Source organism: Canis lupus, chromosome 7 (genome assembly GCF_011100685.1).
Source record: "Canis lupus familiaris isolate Mischka breed German Shepherd chromosome 7, alternate assembly UU_Cfam_GSD_1.0, whole genome shotgun sequence".
NCBI classification, from domain to species: domain Eukaryota; kingdom Metazoa; phylum Chordata; class Mammalia; order Carnivora; family Canidae; genus Canis; species Canis lupus.
This window is the reverse complement of record NC_049228.1, coordinates 79,021,525-79,047,682: the sequence shown is the minus strand read 5'-3', so window position 1 is coordinate 79,047,682 and position 26,158 is coordinate 79,021,525. Positions and strand designations below refer to the sequence as shown.

Genomic DNA, 26,158 nt, shown 5'->3' with positions numbered 1-26,158 from the left:
TGAAGGACTTTAAAAAATTGTTTCCTTTTGCCCCGGGGAGAGCCTGGTAGCTGACAGGCAGGCACCCCATGAGCGTCTAGTCAACAAACCAAGGCCTGCACTTCAGGATGTCTTCAACACCACTGTGTCCTCCACCATTGGTGTGGGGTCCTCATTCCAGCAACCACCAGCCTGGAGCTGTGGGAATGCAGCTATGTCCTGGTCGACCAGAGAAGACCTCTCTGCACCTTTGGGGAAAGACTCGGACACCCCATTGTGAGAACCCCACTATTCCCCAGGTCCCATCTCTCCACTTCTACTTGGAAAAACCTAAGACCTTCACACTGGGCCTACCTGAGGTAACCATCCCACGGTGGTGGGCGGGCGACAGAGGACATGGTACGACTCAGCCCCACCACTGAGCGCTCAGGCCCCAGGGGCAGCTCTTCGTCTCTCAGGTGTCAGGGACCCAGGCTCAGAGCCAGGCCACTGGCTGGAGGTGGCTCTTCCCCAGCCACCTGCAGCACTGCAGCAGGCCAGGCCTCACAGGCGCTGACTGTGGATGACGAGCCATGGCTGCGCATCAAGGGCGGCCCTGGGCACCCCCACTCTCAGCAGGACACAGGACGGCTCCTCCGACAAGCCAACGGCGCTGCACGACAGCTGGTACGGGGTCACAGCTAGAAGAGACCCCACCACACAGGATACAGGTGGTAAGGCTGAAGGCCTGGGGCAGCTGCCCTAGGGGGCGAGTGGGAGGAGCCCCTGCATGGGGGTGAGTAGGGGGTGAGCCCCTGGGGCTGTGGCCACAGCAGCCAGCTCCTGCCCCTGGGGGCCCCAAGCCACGTGGCCCCAGCCAGGCCATCAGCAGCAGGGAGCCCAGAGCCCCCAGGATGCCAGTTCCAGTACTGCACCTGCTGACGGACAGCGAAGCGGTGATCAGCATACCCTCACAGCACTGCCACCGGCTCCTCCATCCTGCTTGGGGCACCGCAGCCCCTGGACCAGCCTGAGACCAGCTGTCTGGTTACGCAGTTGTCAACGTTGGACACGGCGCCTCTGAGGAGCATTGAACCCTGGCCAGGCACCAAAGATGGAGAGCGGAGGCCAGCGTCTGCCTGCTCACGGCCGCTGGAACCTGAGGGCCGTGAGGACCCTGGCGGCAGTCATCAGCTTCCCGTTGTTTCTTGCACACAGGCGGGCAATGCACCTCACACGCTGCCTTAGGCCACCGTCTTCTCCTGCTACTGGCTTGGGAATCTGCTTATATCATGGAGTCAAAGAAGGTGCATTTCTCTCCTGCTTCTGTGACTGTTGTTCTCTCTCTTGCAGCGTCTGTGAATCTTTTTTCCTTGGCAGTTCCAAGCTCTCATAGTATTTAACACACTAGCTCAACACACTCCCAGGATTTTTTTTTTTTTTTTTTTTTTTTAAGGAGCAGAGGACAGAGCCCTCCTGTCTGTTTTTCCTGCCTATGGAGAGTTTCCTGCTATAAACCCTCAGGCTCCCTTGGATCAAGACGGAGACGTTTTTGGAGCCCTGTGTCCTCAGACCACCATGCCCACGGAGAAGCTGGTAAAGAGACGGGGGGCTGAGGAGTCTCCGTGGGGCAGACACAGGAGACACCCAGGTTCTGTGAATCTGCTGGGTGAACAGACATCCCACATGCGTCATCTGACCTGTGAGCATGTGCAGGGAACCTGCCTCCCTTTTTCTCCCGGGGTCACCAACCTCAAGGTCTGCAGTTCTCATCCCAGCATCTTCTCTGCCTTTGGATCCCAGCACCTTGTTTCTCGTGCACACAGAGGAGTGACTGTCCAGCTGTTCCCACAGCCAGGAGACCCCAACGGTGTAGTTCCACTGTCTGCTGGTTACCGGCTTACAGCTATATTTTACAGGAGCCTCCCAGTCCCACTTGCTTCCTCCCAGAGAAGGAAGCCACGTCAGGCCTCATGGACGGGTTTGCCTAGGTGACATCTCGGGGCGGAAGTTGCTCCTCTTCTGGGCCAGGGGCCGCCTGCACTGGAAGGCCCACTGTATTCACCACCTAATCCCCACGTTGGGAAGTCCCTGGGATGGAGAAGGCAGTAGCCGGTGGCACAGAGGCCCTGCCAGGACACAGAAAGCATGTAGGCAAGCTCCAGGTGAGTGGGCTCCGTGGGCAACATCTCAGACCCAGTCTGCATGCTGCTCAGCTGTGCTGGGGCTCAGGCTGGAGAAGGGGTGGGGCCAAGGGAGAGGGGAGCACTGCAGAGCAGGGCTGGGGCCTCTCCTCCCTAGAACCACCAAGTACCACCTCACACTGCACAGGCATTGGCCAGTTTTGACGTCCAGAGGCATGAGAGGTCATTTACACTAAGGCAAACGGACAAGGGCACAAAGGCCAGAAAGCTTTCCCACAGGCACTGGGTAACGGCAGACAGGGAGAAGACCTACCTTCCAATGCTGACCCTACAAAGCTTTCTGAGGTGTCATGTAGCCTGCTCTAGTTTTTTAATTTGAGATCATGCAAGCAAGTGTGCACACACGCGTGCATGGAGGAGGGCAGAGGGAAAGGAAGAGAATCTCAAGCAGATGTCATGTCGAGTACAGAGCCCGACAGGTGGCTCACTCTTGACCCTGAGATCATGACCTGAGCTGAAAGCAAGAGTCAGACGCTCAACCCACTGAGCCACCCAGGTGCCCCAGCCTGTTCTATTTTTTTTAAGATTTATTTTAGAGAGAGAGCAAGTGAGCATCCTGTGAATTGGGGGAGGGGCGGGAGGAGAGAATCTCCCAGCAGACTCCAGCATGGAGCTCGATCCCACAACCCATGAGATCATGACCTGATGCTTAACCAACTGAGCTGCCCCAGTGACCTCTGCTCTAATCTTTAAATGCTGAAAGTCACTCCTATGTCAGGAACAGTGACTCCTTCCCTAACTAGATGCTCAAGCCTTTGTGACTGTCCAGGAACGGAGGCACTAAAGGAGCGGGCCAGGCGCCACTGGGCCCGGGATGTGTGGGCTGCTGCAGAGACGCAGGGCAAACGACCGAGTCCTGTGTCCATGGAAGGCTCTCCCTGGACGTGGCATGTCCCTGGTTTGAACAGTTAGTTACCTTGAGGGAAGAGAAGGAAATCCCTACACCCTGACTTTTGAGGTGGGGCGTGAGGGTGACCTGGGAAGATCTATCTTACGAGGCAGAGAGAAAACCTGCGGAGCGTGCCAGCCGGCATGGCTGAGTTGGGCTGGAGCCGTCAACACCGAAGGCAGAGGTGACTTCACCAGAGCCCAGTTGCTGTGAGTGGGGCTGTGGGTGCCTCCATCCCTGCAACATGAAGGAGAAAAGCCTCTGCCCCATGTACCACGCTGCTTGCTATAAAGGACCAGGCCACTGGGCAGACTCTGTGGCTGCCCTAGGCTATTGGACACAGGCCTAGAGGCTCTCACACACACTCCTTCCAAGGGAGGCTGCCCTGTTCAGTGAACACCAACATGTCATCAACGCTTGTTTGGTGAACGGCCACCTGTTCACGTGGTCCCCATAGCATAGGCACTGTGTCCGGGTGCAGAGAGACAGCCAGTGGGTGGGCACAGGCCCCAGCAGAGCCCATAGTGACTTACAGCCGAGGAGGATGCTGCCCTTTGAGCCGGCCCACTGCCACGCACTCCCACGGGCCTTCACGTACCTTTCTGAGCTCGTCCTTCTCCCTGGTGTGTGTGTCCTCCAGGACCTTGCGCTCACAGTGGGCCCTCTGGAGCTCAGCCCGCAGGTTCTCGACCTCCTCCTGCAGCCTCAGGCCACCGCCCCCCTGGCTCTGATGGTACTGGGCCAGCTCCTTCTTTAGCTTCTCCACCTCCGTGGCGTGTGTGGATGTGGCCACCGCCAACTGCTCTGACAGCGACTTGAACTCTTTGTTCTGCGGGAGCACCAGCAAAGAGTGGGGGCGGGGGTAGGAAGAGGGGAGGACAAGGAGACAGGGGCAGGGAGAAAACACGAAGGCGATTAGAAGAGGAACTCTGCAGTGGAGGACATCTCACAGTCGCTGCATGCTGAGCACCCTCCTGGGGCCCCTGCTCCCCACCCCTGGACCCTCCTGTGAGCCGAGGAGCAACACCTCAAGGGGAAAATGCCAGCGCCGAGGCGAGAGGCCTTAGCGAGGGCAGCCGACTGCAGTTGGTCTCCGACGCCCAGCCGGCTGGCCCTCACAGCCACCTTGCAAGTCGTGGGAAGGACCAGGGCCTTCCCGGGTTGGGCCTCCCCGTCTCCGGACCTACCGGCACAAAGGCTGCAACCCCATTGCCAGCTCTGACACGGAGGACCCCTCTCAGCGGCTCCTCTTCCAAGGAGGCCTCCAGGGACCCCCGGCTGCCCACCGGCTCACCCTGTGACCCTCTGACTCCACAGCCGGCACCCCACGAATATGTCCGCGAGTGGCACCCTGGCCGGCCGGCGCAGGTTGGCTAGGGGATCGGGCGGTGCTCACGCGGAGGAAGCATGAGGACCTGGGGCCACAAGCTGGCACCGCAGGAGGCAAGACGATCAGCCGAGGGGGACCAGCAGGCACAGTGAAGAGGGGGTTCTCGAAGTAACCAGCACACAGTCACTCATTCTTCATGGCCACCCGCGAGGGAGCTCGGGGACCAGGGCTGTTGGCTCAGACGCCAGCAAGGCCAGAGCATCAGGATTCCATCCTAACTTGCACCAGAAACCACACTTCCATGGGGAGCTGCGGAGAGTAGTGGAGAGCAGCCATGGGACCTGGTGTGATGCCATCTGCATGTGGGACCTCCAGAGAGACCTGCTGCTGGGCCCAAGGGGAACCCGGCCTGCTTCCACATCACGGGGTGGCTCCCCCTGCCATGCGGGGAATCTTCCACTTATGCCCTGGCCCACCTCATGTCTGGTCTGGCCGCCAGCCTCGCCTGATGTCACCACAAGGGACCCAGTCAGGGGTCCTCTGCTCAGGACGCTCCATCCTGTCTGCCCCCACCCACCCCCGCTCCACAGGTCGAAGGGTCTCTGCACAGGGGAGTGGGTTTAGGGAGGGAAGGTGTGATGGGTCACGTCAACCGTCACTGCAGGCAGCAGAGCTGGGTCAGATCACTGTGAGAGCAGGGCAGACCACTGGGCAGGGGGGGAATTGGAGCGGGTGTGGGATATGGAGGAAGGCACAAAACATGGTGGCAGCAAGGGGCACGGGCCCCTCCTGTCCCCCTGGAAGGATCTCAGGGAGATCCATGTCTTGCTGGTAGGCTGAGTCCAACAGCACTACACCATGGACAGAGGACACCCTGGGCCCCTCAGGCCTGGTAACATGTCCCAGGAGGCCAGCGCCTTACAGGTCCTGACATCCAGTGGACGTGGGGCCCAGGAAGTCGGGGATCTGGGGGCTGGATGCGGGCAGACCTGTTGATAGACCAGCTCTATCCCCCTCAGCTGTTCCGCCTCCCTGAGCCCCCGTTTTCCTGTGTGAAAGGGGGGGCCACATCAATCCTTCCTTGGAGTTTTATCAATGCTCAGGAAGATCTGGTGCTTTGTCAGCACCTGGCACCCAGCAAGCACCCAACCAACCCGGCTGCTCAGCTCTGCCAGGAGTCCGGGGAGACAGGCTCTGAACTCTCCGCTGGTTGTGGACACGGCAGGGAGACTCCTCACAGCAACACCTGGGCAGTTCGTTTTATCCACAGCCTCTAGAAGTGACCGCCAGGCCTCGTGGCAGCTGCAGTCCTCAGGCTCCAAAGGTATGATCCCAGAAAGGAAGACCCCGGAGGAGCCTGGCAGTCTCCTGTTTCACCCTCATGCCACGAAGTCTGCACCAGGTGTGCAGCTGAGCCTGATACGGGGGTCTTGTGGGATACCTGTCCTCTCTCAGACCCCAGAATCCCCCCTGCGATGTGGCTGAGCTCCTCAGAGTCACCTCTGTTGGTGTGACCGGTCCTGCTCCCGTGAGCCTCTTCCTAATACCAGTGCCAGGGGATTTGAGGACAGACCCCTATTCTCCTTGCACCCCTCCCATTCTCCACGGGGATGCTCACACTGCACCCACCACTGTAGGGCACATCTGCCCTCAGCTGCCAACAAGGAACCCGTGTGGGAAGGAAGTCGAGACTCCCTGTTGTTACTTTCTCAGAAGTTTGAGAACTTCTCAAAAGTTTGCTTGGTGAGATGTTCTTATGCCTGACATGTCTCCCCTACCTGAAAGATGTGGCATTCACCTGTCCCTCGGGCCCAGGGCCCCCAGCCCTCTGCTGGCCTCTGTGGCACTCCTGTGTGAACCAGAAAAAGCATCCCCTCCAGGAGCACAAGCTCCACAGAGTGCCCCCCCCCAGGTGGACACAGGTCCAGGAGTGCATGTGGAACAGAGGACACCTCTTCCTCCAGCGGTGATGCTCCAGGGCTTACAGAGGAGCAGAGCACAGGACAGTCTTCAGCCCCACCTGTCCCCATAGGCAACTATTCGTGTGCAGTGTACGACCTGCAGAACTGTATGGAAGAGGCTTCAAGTAGTTCCCAATGGTCTACAGACCCCTGGGAGACAGGGTGACCAAATCCTTGCAAGACTGTGCACATCATGAAAAATAACATGCTCCCCATGTGCTCCTAGCACGCGCTGGGGCTCACTATGGGCAGGCACTGTACTACCCAGGAGATGTATATTATATATTAGCTCATTCACTCCTCAAAATCCTATGTAGTACGGCTGATTAACATCCCCATTTCAGGGGCACCTGGGGGGCTCTGTTGGTAAGTGTCTGCTGTTGGCTCAAGTCATGATTCCAGAGTCCCAGGATCGACCGCCCACCCTGGGCTCCCTGCTTGGCCAGGAAGCCTGCTCCTCCCTCTACTCCTCACCCTTCTCATGTGCTCGCTCTCTCATATAAAATCTTAAACAAACCCCATTTCAGTTAAGAAAACTGAGGCACTGGAAGCCCTAAAACTGAATGATACTATTTCTCAAATGGACTTGGATGCTCTCAGGAATCAAAGTCTCAACTAATTGAACACATCTACTGAGTGTTATACTCCGCGTATGGAACCAGGCTGGGTCTGTGTGGTTCTCTCCTATTTTTTCAGATCAAACATTCAAACACAGTGTTGTCCTCATAAAGGTCTATGAAACTGGACCTTCATTATAAAAGAAATCATAGGTTTAACCAGCCCTCTATGTGTTGAGCTTGGATAAAGGCAGGATGGGAGGGAGCCGAGTTCACAGGCTACTTCATTTGGGCTGAGAGAGGTCACAGCCCAGGGGCAACATCACAGACACCAAGCAATGGCCCCGGAATGGTCATTGTGTTCACTGCTGGAAAACACTAGGAAGGATGTGGCTTAGGGTAACCCCAAGCTGGAAAACCCGCGGGAGAGTTGGCACCAGTGGCAGCTCCAACCCCCTAAACCGCTGTCTGAGACCCCATCTCCGTCTTCCAGTTGCCTCAGGAACTGGGTGCCAATTTTGCATCTTGTCACTTTAGCTGGTGCACGAAACCTTAGGCAGGGATTTTGGTGCTAAACTCACCCTGTTTTTATCCCTCAGTTTCCTCCTCTGAGGACTTCTCGCCATGGGGATAACCATGTAATCCTGTAGCAGAGCCTGGAGCTGGAACCGCTACTTGAGCCAAATCATCGTATCAGTGAAGTTTTGAGCTGGAAGTTACCTTAGACATCTTAGGCCAATCTCCTCGAAGCAGCTCAAGGCCCACTTGGAGGTCCAGCCATCAGCCCAGGCTGTCAGCCTGATTGCAAGTACACCTGAGACAGAACTCGGGACTCCATCCAGCCGGGGCTCTGCCCACTACCCCACACTGCTCTGGCAAATACCCAGGGCTCTGCTGCTGCCGCCTCCTCTCAGGAGGGGCCATGAACGTTCTGTGACCTGTCCCCCCCCCCCCCCCACTATAATAGGCCAACTTGTCCAAGGACAATGCCACCTATAATGCAAAGGAAGTCAAACAAGAGTGGGGTCCTTCCCTGGATGGAGGAACCCTCACATCCAGACAGTCTCTGAACGTGCAGGAACCCTGTACTCTGGGGGGAGATGGCAGGGTTCTCCCTGCAATCACTGCCGACGGTCCATCCCAGGCACACTACTTATGAGTGGGTGACCTTGGGCAGGTTACTTAACCTCTGTGCCCCAGTTTATTTATTTATAAAAGATTTTATTTATCATTTGAAAGAGAGAAAGAGAGTGAGCAGGGAAGGGGCAGAAGGAGAGGGAGGCTCCCCGTGGAGCAGGTGCCTGACATGGGGCTCAACCCTGGGATCACGACCTGAGCCAAAGGCAGATGCTTCACCAATGGAAGCACCCAGGCATCCTGTTCCTCAGTTTATTAATTAATTAATTAATTATTATTATTATTTTTTAAATTCATTCATTCATGATAGACATAGAGAGAGAGAGAGAGAGGCAGAGACACAGGCAGAGGGAGAAGCAGGCTCCATGCACCAGGAGCCCGACGTGGGATTCGATCCCGGGACTCCAGGATCGTGCCCTGGGCCAAAGGCAGGTGTTAAACCGCTGAGCCACCCAGGGATCCCTGTTCTTCAGTTTAAAATGGGAATAGTATTATCTCCTAGGGTCATGGTGAGGATTAAATTGAATATACAGAAGCAGTGCCTGGCACACAGTCAGGCAGTGCAGGGAGGGGTCCAGGGAGGCGCCATCTAGTCCAGCCTCTGCACACAGGGCACCAGGCCCAGGGTGGGCAACACCTGCCACCACCCACAGATGTTTGCCAAGCAGGAAGCTTAAGGCAAAAACCTTTTTAAAAATAGGCTTTTAAAATCTGCTTCTCTTTGATGTTCCAGCACATGGGCCGTAAAATATCAGATTTATTTTTAACCTCTCGAGTTAACTTCAGGAATCAGCAAAGCCGATGAAGGGTGTGATTGCTGGAAACCAAGGGCCGTGGTGGCTGGCAGTGATTGGGGCTCCTAGGAGGCAGGGTGCAGTGTCTCCGACAAAGCCTGTTCATCTAATCCACTAGACTTTACTCAGAAGGTCAACTGGAAAATTTCGACGATGCAAACACCTTCTGTGGTCAGTCATTCATGGCCACAATAACGATGATGTTGATGGTAATGCTCCATGGTAGTTGGGTTTTTCAATGGCCAATCCTTTACCACTCCAGCCTCTCAAGGAAGACATACCTCCCCCCTCCCTGACTAGGCGCTGTCACTGCAGGCTGACCGGGGGCAGGTACCCCATGCCTCCTGCGCCTGTGGCTCCCATCTTGCTCTCTGCCAAGGCCCAAACAAATGAGGCTGCCTGGTGGAGGATGCGGAGCATCTTGTGCTTGTGTCAAGTTCCTGCAGCGCCCTGAACACCTCACACTCCTAGGGACCTGACCAAGGACCTGTCACTTGTGTGAGTGGCTGAGAAGGTGGCCAGGTGGGAAAAGGAAAGAGCCTAACCCTAATAGTGCTGACTGCCTCCCGGGCTCCTCAGTGCATGCCAGAGTCCTCACTGCGTGTTCAACCACTTACACTCCTTACAGACCCAGTGGCCCTATTTCATGGGTAAGAAAACTGAGGCTCAGAGGGATCAGGTCACTCAACTTTCAAGCAGCAGAGCTGAATTTGAATTGGAGGGATGCCTGGGGGGCTCAATGGTTGAGCGTCTGCCTTCGGCTCAGGGTGTGATCCCGGGGTCCTGGGATCGAGTCCTGTATTGGGCTCCCCGCAGGGACCCTGCTTCTTCCTCTGCCTGTGTCTCTGACTCTCTCATGAATAAATAAAATCTTAAAAAAATATATTTGAATTAGAGTCTTTCTGATTCCGAAGCAAGCACCCTTCCCAGCACAGCAGAGGCAGGACAGCAGAATGAACACTCTAGAGCCGACAGGTGGGGTTCACATCGTGGCCTTGCCAGGGTTGCCTGTGTGACCCTCACCTGTAAAGAGAAGGACATGTTCCCCTTACGGGGCCTCTGTAAGGACGAAACACGCCAACAGATGGAGCAGCAGAAGCCTTGCACAGCTACACTACAGTCACATCTCCAGGCGGCCACGATGCCGAGCTAGCAGAGCTGCTTCCTCTGAGCGCTGTCACCAACTGCCGTCAAGTCAGCACCACCAACCTACCCAACCACACAACCTGCTACCTTACAGTCCCGGAGGCCAGATGTGTCAAGGGATAGAGGGAGCTGTGCTCCTGCTCCGTGGGGCCCTACGGTCTTGCCTTCCTAGCCCCCGGAGGCCATATAAGTCTCCAGCTCCCAGCCTGCCTCACATCGACCCATCACTGGGCACTCTTCCGACTCGGCTCCTCTTGCCACCCTCTCACAAGGACCCTGGTGAGCACACCAGGCCCACCCAGGTAACCCAGGCTCGTCTCCCCATCACAGGATCCTTCACCACATCTGCAAAGTTCCCTATGCCACAAGAGGTGACTATTCACAGGCCCTGGGGAGCAGGAAGCGAGCAACCCTGGGGGTGGCGGCCGTGGTACCTTGTCTGCTGCGTGGGGTGGCACCCTCAGGATGCCTGCACCTCCTCGGCCTCTGGCACACACTCTTCCCAGAGGACTTCCCTCAAGCGCACCCACCCCTGGGCCCCTGCTGGGAGCTCCCAATGCTGACCTGGTCATCGATCTTCCGCTGCAGCTGGACCACCTTGTTCTCCATGCCCACATTGAGGCGCTTCAGGTGCTCCGCTGAGCGGGCCTCAATCTTGAGGGCCTTCAGCTCCTGCTTGGCCTTGAGCATCCGGAAGGCACACTGGATGATGATGGCTGCACCCCGGAGCCGCTGGAAGCGCCTGCGTGCCATCCAGCCCCGCAGGTGCTTCTGCAGGATGGTGGCCTTGTGCTCCAAAAGGATCTGGCAGGAGACAAGCACATGCTGGCTGGGTTCACACAGTGGAACGGGACGAGGGGAGGCTCGCGTGCTGCCTGGAGGGTGGACAGTGAAGGCACGCAGAGACCGTGCCTCCCCAGGGCATGGGGCTTCCAGGCTATGTGTTCTAAGAGGCTCCACAGCAGCCTGTGAACCTGCAGAGAATCAGCCACTGAACTCCCATTTTTAGTTTGCTCTACTTGTCCCTCGGTTAGGGAGCCACAGGGTGAAACAGCCAGGTGGAGGGGCCTGGAGATGAACCTTCTGCCACCTTCCAATTCTATAGGCTCTGAGCCCCCGAGAACGCTGAGCCTGGGTGGGCGGTGGGATTCTCTAGTCAAGAGTCTGTAATGAGCCACAGACTTAGAGCTGCACACTTGGCTGGGAATTTACTCTCTCTTCTCTATCAAGTTAAAAATCATGCAGAATAAGAAATACTCTAACACCACCCTCGTGTCTGGTGTGTGTGTGTGTGTGTGTGTGTGTGTGTGTGTAAATGAGTGAACGAGCAACGAGCCCAGTGCTGTAGCTCTGAGGTGCAGCCTGGGTTCGCAGTGTGTGCCCCCCACGAGTCACCTACCCCTCCTGAGGACGGTGCGCAGAGGTCACCCACCTCCCAGGCAGGTTCACACACTTGGCCCCAGTGACCCGGGCGTCCCCCCATTATACCTGAGTACTCCCCCCATCTCGTGTGGGACTAGGTTTTGTTTTTCATGCTCCCTTCAGCATTGTTTTTTTTTTTTTTTTTTTTTTTAAAGAAAATCTTACCTTCTCTGATCACAGAAAAATGTTCTTTTTAGGAAAAAAAGTGTTCTGGACGTTTCCTTCCAACCTGTCCCGCACCATAGCTTTGAGCTTTGGTGGTTCAGGGGTGCTGTGGTGGAACGGGGGTGCCCTGACCAGGGCTCCATGCATACTTCAGTGTCCTGGGAATAGTGGCCCGGCAGGGAGGCCAGGTGCCCCCCTTCTGACGTCAGCTGTTCACCCTTCGAGTGGGTGAGGTGAGACCCCGATGCCAACATCTCCCTTGCTCTCATGCCTCACTGAGCCCTGGACAGGTCAGCAGGTGCTGCCCCAACTGGACAAGCGCCCGTGCGGGTGACAGCTTCCCTGGCCCCTCAGCCACCCCAGGGGCACAGCGAAACATGCCCATCCTGCCCGCGAAGGTCACAGTCACCCTGCCTGCAGGTGTCTGTAGAGGAGATGAGCGCTGAATCCCTGGGCTGCCATCCCCAGGGCAGGAGGACATAACCCCCGAGCGCCTGAGGAAGGTTATGCACCCCTTCCCTACCTCATCTCTCCCCCGGTCCTGCCCCGGGTCCAGCATGCACACTGCCCACTCCCCTGGTTCTCGGGCCTTCAGCCTGTGGACAGCAGACAGTGGGACTTCCCAGCCTCTGTCATGGGTGGGCCACTTCCTGAGGGTCTCTGTGTATGTGCATTCACACCCGCACTTCTCCTGTGGGTTCCGTGTCTCTGGAGATACTAACGCACTACAGCTCATGGGACCGTGAAAAGATTCAGTGGGAGCAACGATGTGGAACCCCATAGAAGAGAGTCAGGGGCACCCCGTGACGTTCACGGTGGGGACCGTCTACCCGCCGCTGCTTTAGTCCTCTATCCACATGGGAGGCCCCTGGGGAGGCCACACACCTGCTGGTAGATCCTCCGCACGAACATGCCCCTTGCGAAGGCCTGGATGACAACGGCGGCCCCACGAACCCTCTGGTAGGCCTGGCGGGCCCTCCACATACGGCACTGCTTCTGGAGCACGATGGCAGCCCGTGTCCTCCGCAGGTGCTCAGCCAGCCTGGAAAGGGAGGGGCCCTGCTGATGTGGCCTCGAGGCCCCTGCGAGGCTGGCCTCTCCCTGCAGCCCTGCTGGGACTCTCAGGGCCCAGCTGGCATCAGCCCTCCACACAGCCATGCCATGAGGACTCGCGTGCCAGCCCTGAACGGCTCCAAAAGCTCCCTCCATGTGGTCTGTCTTCCCACAAACCTAAACTCAGTCTGGGTCTGAGCAGCTCCACAATGCCCCTGGGCTCAGTCCCCACTGGGAGCCCCAACTCCAACCTGGGCAGTCCCTGGGGACACCACGAGTTTACGCTCCTGCCCTATGCCCTGTCTCCGGATGTGCAAACCCGGGAGCCAGGTCTCCAACATGCTTGCCTGCGACACCTCAAGAGGGTCGAGCCAACAGGTGCTTGTATGTGTGCTGATGGCATAAACCCTTGCCAGGCCCGCACCCGCCTCCCCCTGCTTCCTCGTCTCCCTGCCCTTTCTGCTGTGACACATGGACACCCAACCTGCCTGCTTCGTGCCAATGTTCCCCTCCGTGCCCCCAGGTGGGATGGCTCAGCCTGACACTTCTCACCCACTTCAGGGCTTTGGGTGGCACCAGGCTCAAAGCGAAAAGGCCCTGGGAAACCATCCAGGAGAGCCTGTGGGGGAAGTGGGGAGGGGCCTGCGGCCCCACCTGCTGGAGTGAACCTGTGCAGTCGAGCACTTTCTCCCCATGCAGCCACCGGAGACACAAACTCCCTCAGGGAGAACATGGACCGACTTGGTTTCAGATTGTCGCCGGCTGCCAGCTAGGGTGAGCTTGCAGGTGCAGGCTGCTCTGCCGGGACCTGCTGGGTGGCTTGACTGTCCACAGCCACCTAGTGCGGATGCTGCTGACAGCTTTTCACCTCTATAGCTTCTGTTCCAGGGGGAGCACCTGGGTGGCTCCGAGGTCACCTCTGGTTCCATTCGGACAAGCAGCTCAGAGCAGGGATGGGAGGGCAGGCAGGGGCCAGCTTCGCGTTTACAGTACAGAGGATGCCTGCTCTGACATGTCACTCACAGGCTTTCTTTTTCCTTCAATATTGCAGCAGATATGACTCGATGGCCACTCCTCCAAGGTAACCCCCTTACGGGGAGAGCAGGTTGTGCGCTGTGGGTAGTCTGACGGGCACCATGCGCCATGTGCCCTCCCAGGGGAGAGGCTCACTCTGCTCTGGTGCCTCATGGGCCCAGGAGATCGGGGAGGAGGGGAAAGGTCTGCCACATGGAGCCGGGTGGGCACCCGGCCCCCACCCACCATGTTTACACAGGTCAGTCCCTAGCTCTGTGCAAGGACGCACAATGGGGACCTGGGGATCCCTGGGACCTTCCCGGCTCTAATTACCAAGTTCCTGAGGGACTGTGGGGGGGTCGGGGCTTAAACCACAATGCTCAGTGGAAGCTGTGAAAGGCGGGGTTTGTCTATCTGAAAGGCTACCCTGGGATTTGGGCAAAGGAAACACGGTGCTTTAGGGGCAAACCCAGCCCATCCCAGGTTAGTGCTGGTGGGATGGGGACAGACTACAGGGACGAAGAGGCTTGGAACTAGACTCAGTCCCCCAGGTGAGAAGTGCACAGGTGACAGGTGCCCAGTCTGCACATCCCCACCCCACACCCCAACCTGCCACCCAGATGGGCCCCAGCGTGGCTCACCTGCGGGCCAGGTGTCCTCGGCAGTACCTCTGCAGCGTTAAGGCCGCTATCTTCAGCCGGCGGTACTTCACCCTCTGAAGCCAGCCCCGGACTGTCTTCTGGATCATGATGGTAGCGGCCCGGAACCTGTCAGCCCGAAGCTTCTCTAGGTAGGCCACCTGGCCGGCCCGGAAGAAAATCTTGGTGCGGCCAAACTGGAACTTGTCAGGATCCTTTAGCAGGCAGGGAGGGGAGCACCAGTGAGGTCACCTGTGCTGCCCCTGTCCTCCTGTGCATGGTTCCCTTGCTAGAGCCCCTTGGATGCTCAGTCCCTCTAGCACCCACCGAGCACACCAAGTTCCCTCCACTAGATTCACGGCTAAGATGTCCGGGGCACAGCTGTGAACGGGACACCTGCCCTCAAGCAGCTGACATCACGGTGAGAGCACAAAAGGCAAAGTTTTCAGGTAGCGGTGAAGATCACGAAGACAGTAAAACTGGGGATGTAAGGGTGGGATGGGATGTTTAAACAGGATAATCATCCAGGAAGGCATTTCTGTGGACATGACATGTGAACAGAAATCTGAATAAACTGAAGGCAGGCAGTCCTAGGAAAACACAGAGGAAGAAAGTTCCAGAAGAGCAGGGAAGGGGCAGGTGTCCTGTGCCAGCCGAGAGCTACATATGTTTGCAGAGCAGGAGAGCCTGGTTCAGGGCAGGGGCGGGGTCGGCAGGGGGACTCAGCAGGGGTCCTGCAGCACACAACGGGACAGGAGGCCCCTGGTCACGCTCTGAGCATAGAAATGACCTCCTCGGGTCCTCTCAAAAAGATTTACCCTCAAATCACCACGCTGGTGCCTGCGTGACTCCAGATTGTAATGCTCCAAATAACTTTTATTTGGTTTCGATATTTTTGATACCTGATTTCTGCCTTAATTACAACTACTTGGGTTAAAATTAATTGCCTTTCCCTGTGCTTGCCCCAGATTAGGAACGGTGACCTGGCAAAGTGCCACGCACAAGCCCGGGACAGAACACCTGACCGCTCATGCCCCGTAACCGAGTCCTCCTCCTTGTAAATTAACTTCTGATTTTATTCACCGACACAAAGGCCACAGGCAGAAGCCACGAGCCAAGGCCTCAGGACAATGCACAAGGACATGTTTCAGGTCGACAAGTGGCTCTGAGGTAAGGCTGCACTATGGATGCGTCACACAGGACACCGCCAGGCCGCAGGTGCAGCGGGGTGAGCTGTGGGCCTGGCCCCCATCCTGGCCTGTCCAGGCCGTGGAGCCAACAGGCCCCCAGCGTACACTGGAACTAGCAGGCCTGGATCGGGTGGGGAGCTTCCCGGCAGCCTCGGCCCTGCCCTCAGTCACTGCCCACAGGAGAGGCTCCTGCTCAGGGCATGGGGGCCACAAGGCAAAAGTGGCTCGGCCCTTGTCATCAGCAGTGAAGCCTGGCTGCTCTGGCCTCCGCACAGCCAGGGTCTGGGGGTGTCCCGGTGGCCTGGGAACAGAGCACACATGCTCATTTCCTATTCCAAGACCCCTGTTTTCACAAGCGAGGATCCATCTGGGGCTTCCAGCTACTGCAGCCAAGTCACCTAGCCTATCAGTGTCCTTGAGCACATCTCCCACCACAGGTCCAGTTCTCCTCCCAGAACTAGCAGACTAGTCCCATGCCGACCCATCAGCGTCATCTCCTGGAGAACACCCTCCAAGGATCACAGACTACAGACACAGGAAGGAACCTCAGCAATCTACCCCGAGCCATTTTTTCTTCTTCCTCATGGATGGTAAAACCAATGTCTGGAATGGTGAAGCGGCATGCTCACAGTCTCACTGGGGACATCATGACCCAGGACCCTCTGGGCCAGCACCAGGCCCCTTGGGTAACAGCATCTCATCACCCTACTCAGGTCCAGAGGTCCCAGTGCAGCTGGGGCTCCCGGGAGACACTTGCTAATGCTCTGCTCTCCTGTCATGATCAAGGTGCAGGTGCCCATGACCTGACTCCCTCCGGCGAGGTCACCATCTCATCAGAGGTCAGCCACCCTGGAGGCAGGCAGCGGGTGTCATGCGCTTCTCCAAGCCTCACGGGGACCGCTCCAGGTTGGAGCACATAGAGGATGCCATACGTACTGGTGGAATGAAATTCAGGGGGAGGATAAAGGGCATTCCCACGATCCTGCAGGACATGTTCCCTCATGGAGTGGCCCCCAGCCCTCTCATGAATGAGGCTGTTAAGCACCTGTTGCCTGGCCCACGAGTCACCCACTTCTTTCCCAATCACCATATTCTAAAGGGCACTAGCACTTGCTTGGTGCTGGCAGGTGCCCCTCTAGGCCGACATTTGGCTTCTCCCTAGTATCACTGGTGACCAGCACATGTGGCCCCAAAAAGGGGGGTGGGTGGAGAAACAGGAAATACAAGGTCGGGATCCCTGGGTGGCGCAGCGGTTTGGCGCCTGCCTTTGGCCCAGGGCGCGATCCTGGAGACCCGAGATCGAATCCCACGTCGGGCTTCCGATGCATGGAGCCTGCTTCTCTCTCTGCCTGTGTCTCTGCCCCTCTCTCTCTCTCTGTGACTATCATGAATAAATAAATAAGATCTTTAAAAAAAAAAAAAAAAAAAAAAAAAAAAAAAAAAAAAGGAAATACAAGGTCTCTAGAGAAGTCTTGAGGCACTGATTCCCAGCCCTTGCCCAGAAGGGATAATCACACGCGGTGACACTAATCAACGAGATGGGCTCAAGGGGGCGCTGTGATCCAGAATGCTTGGGGATGGGGGAGGGAGTTGTTGGGGCGGGCCACTGGTCCGCGGGCCACCTTGGGCAATTCCTATCAGCTTTCTACACCTCAGTTCTCTCATCTGTAAACTGAGGAATGATGCTCACATGTTCCTCATGAAGCACTAGGAGGATCAGATCAGGTAGAGGTAGAAGAAACAGGAAGGTGACTCCCAGGTGCTTCATAACCAGGAGCCCCCTCCCCCACCCTAGCCTGTCGCTTGTGCAGCCACCAGCACGAGCCAGGAGCTCCTGTGAGAGCCAGTAACAGTGCCAACAGCAGAATGACACCAGGATCCCTGTGATCCCAGGGCTCACAATTGTTTGGTGAAGTGACAACCTCTCAATCACAAGACACGGGGACAAATGTGGTAACGGAAGCGACAGGGAGCACAGTTGGCCGATTCAGGCCGGGGTAGCTGACTTGGACTTGATGTCTGGGAAGTCAGGACGGGCTCATGGGCCAGAAAGCATCCTAGGAGGATGGGGGAGCCCAGGCTGACAAGCAGAGGCTGACAAGTGCCTTCCAAGCCAAGGACATAGCACACACCCAGGTAACGCAGCCTCCAGGGCATGCCCAGCTCACCTTGATGAGGCTTTCTAGGACAGACCTGCAGATGGCCTTTTTATCCGTGCTGGTAAGCTCTCTCTTCTTGACCAGCACCCGATACCGGTTGAAGAAGTCGTGGTAAGTCCACCTGGAGGGAGAGCAGGTGCATCATGAGACCTGTCCTGCCCTCCAGCTGCCTGAGGCCCATGGGCATCGCAGACAGTGCCCCACTGGGTCACGGCTGCAAGCTGTGCTCAGAGCAGGAAAAAACATCCCAGGGGCTGGTCTTCCTCCAACCCCTCGGAGAACTTTAGCATGTGACTGAATTATGTCATTGTGGGGGGCAGGGGAACAGGAGAGTTTGGCAGAGCCCTCCGGGACGACTGAGGCACAAAGTCGTGTCCCACCACTCACACACTTGAGTCTACCACAGTAGGTTTCACTCAGGATAGTCCACATTCCTTAGAGGAATGCAAGCTCACTGCAACAGAAATGTTCAGCAACTTGCATTTAAAAAAAGGGGGGGGGGGAAGAGCATAATAATCCCAGTGCCTTTTTGGTAAGTGCGCTCTGGGAGGTTTTGGAAGGGAATTGTGTTGAGGGCCAAGTCCGTGTCCTGGCCTCTGCCCAGAGCTCCACTTAAATGTCCTAAGGTTTTCGCTGAGTGGGGCTATTTGTTAGGTGGGCTCCGCTCCTCTCCTCTCCGAAGCTACACCCATTCACACGGATGCTCACGCGGACACTCCCAACTCTGGACCTGTGTTGTCACACGTTCTGTGTCAGCATGGGTCTGCTCTTAAGCGGCCTTTTTCCGAACCACATCCCTCTGAAGGCGAGCCTGGCCATCCGTCCCCGGGTCCTGTGTCGCCGGCAGCGGTGCGTGGTCAGCCCCGCTCACCACCCAGCGGTGCTGGGGGCACTGCACAGGCCCTGGCCCCAGGCACACCCGGGGGTCTCACCCCGCCTGCACATCCGTTAGGTGCTACCCGGAGGCTGAGCACCCACCGCCTCCCATTCCCCCCGGCCCAGGTGCTCGAGCACCCCCTCCCACAGTGCTAATGGGGTAGTAAACTTAGTCGTCCGCGTCTCTCCTGGAGCACGTGCACCTTTACACAGGCCCTTCAGAAGTTGTTCCCAAAGGCGGAGCCCTGTGGGGTGGCACGTACTCCTGGGGGGCTGGCTCTCCTAGAGTACCCCTCTTACGCCGAGCCAGCCCCCAGCACAGCCCCCCATCCCACTTCCTTCCCAGGCTGTTCTCCACACCCCCATGGGACGCAAGGGACACAGCTCTGGGCCTCTTGGCGCCTCTGTCACCACCTACCTGGCTGCAGGAACGATTTGTAACCCAACTCTGGGTGTCAGAGGGGCAAGTATGAGAACAAGTGACAAAAGGAACTTTATGTCCTCACTGTGTGAGATGGCTGGTTACAGGTTATACCTTTTTTAAAGACCGCTTTCCTGAGAAGACTCAAACACAGACTCCAATACAGGTACTCTTAGTATTGACGGCAGATCTCAGTACGTTTGCAAAGTCATGCAACCGTGCCCAGTGCTGCATTCCAGAACATATTCATAATCCCAAGCTCCTGTGCCCAGGATTAGTCCCTCCCTATTCTTTCCTCCCTTCCGGACCCCTGTGACAGCTAGCAGGCTTTGTTTCCATGTTTTTTGTTTTTTTGTTTTTTTTTAATTGAGACCGCAGAGTGCATGAGAATATGATCAGGGGAGGGGTGGAGGCTGAGGGAGCTCGATTCCTGGACCCCGAGACCATGACGTGACCGACGCACCTACCACCTGCCCAGGCACACTATGTGCATGCTGCTCACTTTCGAACTGTCACAGATGTAATGGCAGCCAGTGCTCAGCTCCAGCTGGCCAGGTGGTAGGTGGCCCTGTTCACGGGTTCCCGGCAGCACGTGCAGGTTCCTTCAGGGGGATGGATGAAGGTGGGGGCCCCTGAGGCCTGCTTCACTTGTCAGGTTCCCCTCAAGTGGCAAGGGGGTCTATGAACCAAACCCACCAGAGGCAGGCCATTTCCAGTGCTGCAGGGGGTCTGCCCCGCGGGAGGCTGTCTCAAGGATAGCAGTCTGTATGACAGACGTCAGAAGTCCTGAGGTCTGAGCAGTCCTGATTCTGGAGCCTTGGGGCAGAGTGACGAAAAGCCACAGACTGGATGTGTGTTGTGTTTCTAACACACACACGGGCTCCTGGATTTCTCCCAGGCTCGGTCTGTCCCGATCCCCAAGATTTAAACACAGGCCGTTCTCTCTACCAGTACCTCCACGTGGGGGAAGATGCAGATGGCACTACGTGCACATACAAAAGGCTTTGTGGGGCCGGAGCCATCCCATTGCTTGTGCCTGCCCATTGGGAGGTGTGGGCTCCCCCTGAAGGCTGCTCAGCATGTCCCGTGTCACTTCCTGGTGGCACCTCCCTCCCCCCACAACAGTTACTTGTGTTCTTGTCTTATTTCTCCCCGTGAGTTTGCAATTTCTCTGGGGGATATAATCAGAGCACCATTTCGCTGGGCTAAAAACCCTAAATGGCTCTAATTGGAAGAACTCTTACTGCTGACAGTTCCACCACAGAGAGAAGTGACAGGTCCAAGGAAACGAGACAGTAGGGAGATGCGACTGCACACATGCCCAGGCCAGGACAGTACGTCGGAGTACAGAGGCCCATGCTGATGCGGACCAGCGGGGAGACCTCAGGCACGTCCTACACTTGCCCACATGGAAGTCTCCAGAATGGAGCATGCGTCACCCACCTCGTGAAGTACCTCCGACACTTTGGCCCAGGAGGTCATGGATGTGGAGTGTTCACCCAAAGCTTTCCACAAATCTAAGTTATTCTTCCCTCCGGCCTGATCCTCATGCCCTTTTCCTCACGAAGGCTTCGTTGAGCACCTGCTCCAGGGGGAGGCCCAAGACAACAAGCCACCCACCGAGGGGCCCAGGGCAGGTCCTCCCTCCGGGGCTACCAAGGGAGCATGCGGCCACCATGTGACATGCGCAGTATGAGTGTCCTTCAGTCAAGGACCCAGAATCAAATGTGGATCCTCTTTTCTGCCAGCCTCTGTGCTTTTAGAGATAAAGTCCTTGCAGGAAAGGCTCCCTCACTTGTACAAGAACCATCTCCCAAGTGAAGCTAAACAGAATAGGCGATGATTTTTCAAAAAAATAGAATTTCTTCACAGAACTTCTTGATTTGGTGGCGACACCTGGAGGTTTTTTGAGGTCACATGAAAATTGGGGAAGACCCCTCCACAGGACCACAGGTGTCCAGGATTCCCCCCAAAAGCACCCCACCACCACAGAATCCCTTCCTCTCACAGCATCTTTAACTGCTCCTGTCTCCATGTGGGATACAGAGCCTTGTAACCTCCCATAAAAGACAGTTTTTGTACAGGTGTTAGCTTCTTCACTGGACTCCAGCCTCTGCTGGCTGGGCTAGGATACACTTTTCAACTTCTCAGCACCTATCATGCTATCACTACACACAATCACATTTTAAAAGAATGGGTATTTTCCTGACCAATAAAATGGTTGGAATCGCAATGTTAAATCTTCTCATTCTATGGGTGCTTCTCAAAAATGGCACTGCTGGCCTTGGAGCAGGACAACCCTTTGTGCTCAGATGCACACAGAATATCTTCAGACTGTTCCCTACCACTTCATTCCTGGAGATAGGCAAAAATGTCCATGAATATTTCCAAAGTGTTCACTATAGAAGACAGTTCTAGCCCAAAGCCACCTTCCTGAGAACCACCAAGCATGCCTACCATCTGCCTCCACAGTGTGAGTCTGCTGCTTCCCTTCCTGCCCTTTCCACCCTCCTCAGGCAGCCCTGGACAGGTCCACGCCCTCTTGCAGGATGAGTGTGGTTCACTGGCCTGGATCTGTCTTAAGCCAATCCTAGGCCTGGCAGCTCTTCCATCTCACCTTGATGGTGGGAGAAGAGTGCCCATTCATGGTCTACTACTAGGCCCCCACTGTGGCTTCAGCCCTGGGCTCTATGGAGTTCTGGGGGCCTCAAGGACAGAATGCACACCCAGCCCTGCTGCTCTCCCTGGATTTGGACTCACAGGCCAGGGGCTTGGCTCAATATCTCAGACCTCACATGCCCCTGACCTGCTAGGGAGGCTTGCCCATCTGGTAGAAAAGTCACAGTTCTCTACCAGATGGGCAGACTTGGGTAGAGAAAGCCCAGGACCTATGATTCCTCCTGGTAAGAACAGGGAGATCAGATGCAAGGCTGGAAAGATGCTCCTTTGTAACAAGCTCCTCAGGCTCAAGACGGCATGTGGCAAACACATAGGGTGATGTTTGGTTGACCAAGTTCCCATCTAGAGCTTGGTAATGGACTAAACCATCTACATGTGGGAACATTCTAGAGAACACACCTCCCTGAGTGGTCCTCAGTGGATGAATGTGAACAGACGGGGCAGTTCTGTCGAAGTGGTAGCACTGTGCCCTCCCTTCTCCTGGATAGAGGCCCTCAAGGGGCTTTGGCTGGATAAGACAAATGCTAAGAGTCCCTCCAATGAGACCAGGGCATAAGTCACAGTCTCTACGAATCAGGCCATGAAGAAGAATCCCTGAAGACGGCATGTCAGGTTATCATGAGGATGAAAATAGCGAGCGTGTTTACAGGTCTTATCTGACAAGCATCTAGTATCTAGAAAATATAAGGAACTACCAGAGCACCAAAGAGACAAAACCCAATTAAAAAATGGGCAAAAGATCTGAATATATTTCCCCAAAGAGGATATACAAATAGCCAATAAGCACATGAAAAGATGCTAATATCATTAATCATCAGAGAAGTACTACCAAAATCACAAGGGAATCCCACTGGACACCCCCCAGGATGGCTGTGGTAACAGACGGTAACAACTGTTGGTAAGAGCGAACAGAAGTAGGAAGCCACATCCACTGCTGGTGGAAACATAAAATGGTGTGACCACTGTGGGAAACAGTCTGGCAGGCCCTCCAAGGAGTAAACAGAGTTACCATACAAGCCAGTAATCCCACTCCTGGGTATATAAGCAAGAGAAAAACACATGTTTACACAAAAATATGTACATGGAAAATCAAGGCAGTATTACTCGTACCTACCAAAAGGTGGAAATAACCCAAATGTCTGTTGACTGATGGTGGATAAAATGCAGTGTATCCTTACAAACACGATGGTCTTAGGCAATATGAAAGAACAACATTCTGGTTCACGTTAGAACCCAGATGACACAAAAGGCCACTCATTATACGCTTCCTGTGGTATGAGGCCCAGAGTAGACATATTCATAGAAAGAGAAAGTGAGTTAGTGGTCGTAAGGCTGGGAGGAGGGGGAGGAGGGGAAAGAGGTGGTGATCACTAATGGGAACCAGGTTCTCTGTGCGGTGATAGAACATTCTGTGACTAGTAGTGAGGGCTGTACGAGTCTGGGAATATAATGAGAATCACCTGAGAACCGCACACCTTAGAAGGATACTTTAACTGCACCTAAATCACGTCCCAAGTTGTATAAGTCACCGTGATGAACAGACGAGCCTCGTGGAGGACTTCTGCAAGGCAACACATGAGGCACAGGACGTGCCCTTGCCCTTACTTCAGCCCTGATACTCAGGGAGGGGCTCCTAGTGTCGGGCAGCAGGGTGCTCACCCTTCAGGCCGCCGCCAACAGCCTCTCCTTGCCTTCCTCTGCCCCCAGCCACGTCCAGGGAAACACAGGCTCAGCCTCAGGGGGCACCGAGGTGGAAGGTTGCTCAGCTTTGCTGCCGAGGGAAAGAAACCTAGTGCTTCCCCACTGGCTCCAAGCTGGAGCTGAGCTACAATGTGAGGAGTGGAAATGGAAGCAGTCCTGGCACAGCCCCAGTCTAGCCAAGGGGCTGCCGCTGACCTGTGACCGACACTTTCCCCCAAGGGGTGGTTTCAAGGCTGAGCCCATTGGCCAAGCAGTTGTGATGTGCAGCCCTGCTGAGGAACCTGTGACAGACTCAGGTCAGGGAAGTGAGAGCAGGGGGAGGGGCCAGAATGAGGGGCCGTAAGAGGGTGGGGGGCGGGGGGACCAAAGAATTGTCATGTTCTAAGTCACTGTGCTCAGCAAGTAACTGTGCATCTGTGATGAAATGGGCAGGTGAGGAGCAACCTCTCAAGGCTCCACCTCCTGCCATGGTCTGGGGTTTGGTCCCTGTGGGGGCAGAAGGGATGGGGGCCTGGTTAGGGGTGCAAGTCCTTTCAGAGACCACTGCTGAGTTTTTCTGAGGTGTATAGGAGAAGCATGGAAGACTCAGCAGTTTTGTTTTTAAATATACACACTGCACATCCAAGTCGTTCTCCCACAACATGCATGCTGTGCTTCAGGGAGTCAGCCTCACCAACCCTCTGGGACCAGAGCTGCGCTGACCCCCACCCCCCGCCCCCAGAGGGGCACACACCTGCACACCAAGACACACCCAGGGGGCGCCAGGCCCAGGGGACAGTGGCCACACACTGCAGTCATCACGGTGTTTTGTGTACACGGTGACATGAGTATTTCTTAGCCACTGCGGTACATTTCAGACTGAATGATACATCTTCATTCTAATTCAGATGCACAGAGGAGCCATGATTCTTAGGGAGATAAAAATAGGCAAGTATCCTGGGGCTGGAGGGTAGGGCGAGGGAGCTGCAGAGGGCTGGTGCTGTGGGCTTGTTGGGCCTGTGTTCACGGCAGGACCAGCCAAGCATCCCGTGCCCAGGGCATCCGTGGGCTGGACCCAGGAACCTGAGCTGAGGTCTCAGCTGTGAAGGACTGCCCTCCGCAAGGGCTCCCAGGGAAGTGCCCTCTGGACACTTCCTCACAGGTCCCTCACCCTGGACCACATGTCTCTTTCTCTTTGGTATCTTCTTCCCTGGAAAGTGGCAGGAACCCTCTGGTCACTTCAATTGGAGAAACGCAGGAAAATGGCCTGCGTTGTAATCCCCTCATCAAAGAAGCCACTGAGGTTTCCTCTGGCAGCAGCCCTGCAAAGTTGTCTGACAAGCTGATGCAAGTGGAATCACTCTGCTCTCTCAAGTCTTAGTGCCATGGAGGCAAATTCTTTTTGAGATGACCCTCAATCCGCTCAGGAGGGCTCATCTTGCCCCAAAGTCAGGGTAACAATGACTGCCCGGCTCTACGTTACAGGGTCACACGCGTGACCCTTCATTCCTTCGAGCACTAGCACTTCGACAGGAACGCAGGAGCTACAGCAGCTTGCCTCCTTAATCCCCAGACACAGCAGACACGCCAACCTCCTGGATGAAGTGTAAGGGAGATTTTCAAGCAGTGAGGTCACCCCAAATGCCCACCACAATGGGCAGGGGCAGACAGGCAATGCATGGAGCCAGAAGACCACTGCTGTGGTACTTTGCCCACCCAGGCCTCTCCCCACTACTCACCTTTCAAAGAAGTGCCAACCTGGGTGCCCTGGCCTGGGGAGGGCAGATTAGCCCTGAAATAACACAGGTGACTCAGCTCTACCGCGACACTATCAGGTGTGCTATAGAACTGTGGCGCCTCTTCCCAAAAGATGATCCTTCAGACAGCAGTTTGGGGAGGGAATCCTCCCTGAGCCTTCAGCAAACTGCTGAGACAGCACAGGTACGGCCATGCTAGACCTGAGCCCCAAAGTGTAAATCACAGCATGAGGTCACATTTTCTGTGAAGCAGAATATACCAGATTTTCCTTCCCTCCGTACACTCTCCGCAATGCTTGCAACTATGCAAACCCCTGTGATCATCTGCTAGAAGGAAGGATGTGTGACTGGATGAGAGGCAGGGGTGCAGGTTTGTCAACACTGAGGTTAGTTCTGCTCTCAGCTGGGTGGCGTGGGCAGCAGGAGCAGCAGCTTTCCATAGGAATCTCAAGACTTGGAGGCAATGCAGCCTCCGAGCTGCCAAGGGAGAGGCTGTCTTGTGAGGAGAGAAGCCTCGCTGTGGAGGCTGAGACTGGAAGACTGACCAGTAGGAGCGAATGGTTGCCTCTTCTGCACCTGGACACCCGTGGCTTCCGGCCTGGTGGACTCCTCCTGCTGTCTCTCCCCACCAACCTGAAGCCCCTTCACCCCTTCAAGGCCCACCTCAAATCTCCCCTCCTCCAGGAAGCCACATTTCCTCCCAAACTTGGCCTAGTTACACATTGCTCTCTGTTTTAGGTTCTCATCCCTTCTCCTCGGCTCTGAGCTCCGGATGTGCCGAGGCCACGACGTGGATCGTGAATCCCCTTCCAGCCCTCGGCACACAGCTAGAAGCTCGAAGGGGGTGAGACCTGAAGCAGGTGGCCAGATTAACAGGAGAGGAGACATGAAGGCAAGAAAATATGCTCATCGTAGCAGCTCATGTAAGACCAACAGGAGTAAACCCCCGTCCACTTCCAGAACAGAGGATCCTCTGCTGCAGCAGCAACCCTGGTGGGACCGTGGGTGGCACATGGTCACTCTGACTTCCCCGCAGGGCTGCCAGTGAGTCCAGGGGTGAACCCCAGGTGGCAGAGGCGCATGGGTCCTCCACCTAAAGCACGGTCAGACCCAGACTCCTGGCTTTCC

The 26,158-nt window shown here is 56.0% G+C and overlaps 1 protein-coding gene across 1 annotated transcript in view; it reads right to left on the bottom strand.

The window, feature by feature from the left end:
- MYO5B (myosin VB) overlaps positions 1 to 26,158 on the bottom strand; it is a 332,931-nt gene that overhangs the window by 49,024 nt on the left and 257,749 nt on the right. Inside the window, exons 18-22 of the mRNA XM_038543976.1 lie at positions 17,627 to 17,738; positions 14,272 to 14,483; positions 12,449 to 12,605; positions 10,541 to 10,780; positions 3,650 to 3,880 (exon numbers count right to left, since the gene is read on the bottom strand). Of these exons, the coding sequence (XP_038399904.1) occupies positions 3,650 to 3,880; positions 10,541 to 10,780; positions 12,449 to 12,605; positions 14,272 to 14,483; positions 17,627 to 17,738 (952 nt within the window). The remainder of the gene's footprint in view (positions 1 to 3,649; positions 3,881 to 10,540; positions 10,781 to 12,448; positions 12,606 to 14,271; positions 14,484 to 17,626; positions 17,739 to 26,158) is intronic.